Source organism: Saprolegnia diclina, assembly GCF_000281045.1.
Source record: "Saprolegnia diclina VS20 unplaced genomic scaffold supercont1.10, whole genome shotgun sequence".
In the NCBI taxonomy this organism is placed as follows: domain Eukaryota; phylum Oomycota; class Saprolegniomycetes; order Saprolegniales; family Saprolegniaceae; genus Saprolegnia; species Saprolegnia diclina.
The window spans coordinates 833,169-834,953 of NW_008246077.1; the positions used below are offsets into that span (position 1 = coordinate 833,169).

At 60.2% G+C, this 1,785-nt stretch overlaps 1 protein-coding gene across 2 annotated transcripts in view; it reads right to left on the minus strand.

Moving 5' to 3' along the window:
* SDRG_04309 overlaps positions 1 to 1,435 on the minus strand; it is a gene marked incomplete at its 5' end in the record, with an annotated part of 19,263 nt that extends 17,828 nt beyond the window's left edge. For both annotated transcript variants that reach the window (XM_008609978.1, XM_008609977.1), the window contains 6 exons: positions 71 to 148; positions 198 to 331; positions 372 to 765; positions 818 to 918; positions 966 to 1,208; positions 1,288 to 1,435. In XM_008609978.1, the coding sequence (XP_008608200.1) occupies positions 71 to 148; positions 198 to 331; positions 372 to 765; positions 818 to 918; positions 966 to 1,208; positions 1,288 to 1,435 (1,098 nt within the window). The remainder of the gene's footprint in view (positions 1 to 70; positions 149 to 197; positions 332 to 371; positions 766 to 817; positions 919 to 965; positions 1,209 to 1,287) is intronic.
* Positions 1,436 to 1,785: the final 350 nt, after the last annotated feature.

The window sequence follows — 1,785 nt, forward strand, 5'->3', positions numbered from 1 at the left end:
GGGCATAGGAGTGGTGTTGTTGTGGCTTGAGGGCAGTAAAAGCCACGGGGACAAATGTTGCCGGTTGTACCATCCACAGGGCGAGGCGTCGAGGCAGCGAGAGAGCAATAGTACCCAGCATCACACACTCCCGACGGCGCAGTGAGTCCTGTGGCATTGGTGAATGTGCCACCAGGCGACGGAGAGCAGTCGTTCACGGATTCGCCCTGCAACGTCGGGCGGTATGTACCGATGGGGCATTTGGTGCCCGTGGCCGATCCCACTGGACAGTAGTTACCGGGAGGACAAAGCGACCCGAACGTTTGGTTGATGGGGTTGGCGATCGGGGAGCCTAGTCAAGGTGAGTCATATAAAATAGTTACGTGACAAACCTCCAGTACAGACGTAACCCGAAGCACACAAGCCCGTCGGCTGCGTCAGGCCCGTGGCGTTGCAGAAAGCGCCCGGGGAGCAAAGAGCGCACTGCGAGCTGCTCGTCAAGTTGACCACATTGCTGTACGTGGCGACGGGACATGGTTGTGGCAGGGATGTGTTGGTGGGGCAAAAGCTGCCGGCGGGGCAGCCGATCGGCACGGACGTATTTTGGGGGCAAAAGAATCCTGTGGGACATCCGAGGCAGCTCCCAGCGCCGAGAAGGGGGCTATAGGTGCCGGGGGCGCAGCCAACTGGGAAAGCTGAACCCATGGGGCAGTAGTTTCCTGGTGGACATGCAAAGCCCGTGACACCATCGGTGGGGTTGGGCACCGACGACCCGTCCAAACACACCTAGGACGGATGAGTATCGCTAACATGCGTCGTCATGGAGCGTGCGTCATACATAGCCAGGACTGCAGAGACCCCCCGTCGTATCGTTGGGTCGCGGACTAATAGCACGCTTGCTGCAGTAGTATGATGGCGCACAGAGCCCAGACGGTACATCTACTCGTCAAACGTCAGTCTTGCTGAACTCCACTCAATGCATTCACTTGTCGGGGCTTGGCCATTGCAATATCGGCCCGGCGGACAGTCGTCGCACTGCGCCGCCGACGGCAGCTGCGTTTGGTTGCTCATTGAGCCCGCAGGACACGCAAACTGCGTCGCGTACTTCGTTTGGCTGGGGCAAAAGTACCCCGCCGGGCACGGCAATGGTACTGACACGTTGCTGAGGCAGTAGAACTGAGGAGGACACGGCGTGCAAGCGCTCTGGCCCGTGTTGTTGGCAAACGTCCCTGCGGCACACGGTTGTGGCACGATCGACCCAAGCGGACATGCAAAACCCAGTGGACACGAGTGCTCCGCGCCGGTGACTTGCCCTCCGGGGCAGTACGAGCCGGCCGGACACAAGGTCGTCGAACTGACGAGGCCAGTCGTGGGGCAGATGAAGCCGGGGTCGCAAATCGAGCAGGACGACACATTGGGGAGCTGCGGTGAGGCGCCATACGTGCCGGCGGGGCATGGGCTGGGGTTGCTCGAGCCTTGAGGGCAATACGAGCCTTGTGGGCACTGGTTACCGATAACCCCAAATACATTAGTCTGTCCCGTCGGCGTCGGCGTGTACGAGCCCTAATCGAGCATGAACATCAAGCAAATTAGGTCTCGACATGCCTGAAGGCAGTAAAAGCCAGCTGTACAAGGCAACGTGGTAGCAATGTCGGGGCAGTAGTATCCTGCTTTGCATGGCGTCGGCTGGGACGAACCCGCCAGGCACGTGGCACCGAGTGGGCACTGGCCACCGAGTGGCCCCGTTTCGGGGGTTGCGTTCACCGCGCCACCCGTACAATAGTATCCACTCGAGCAGTTGGCAAC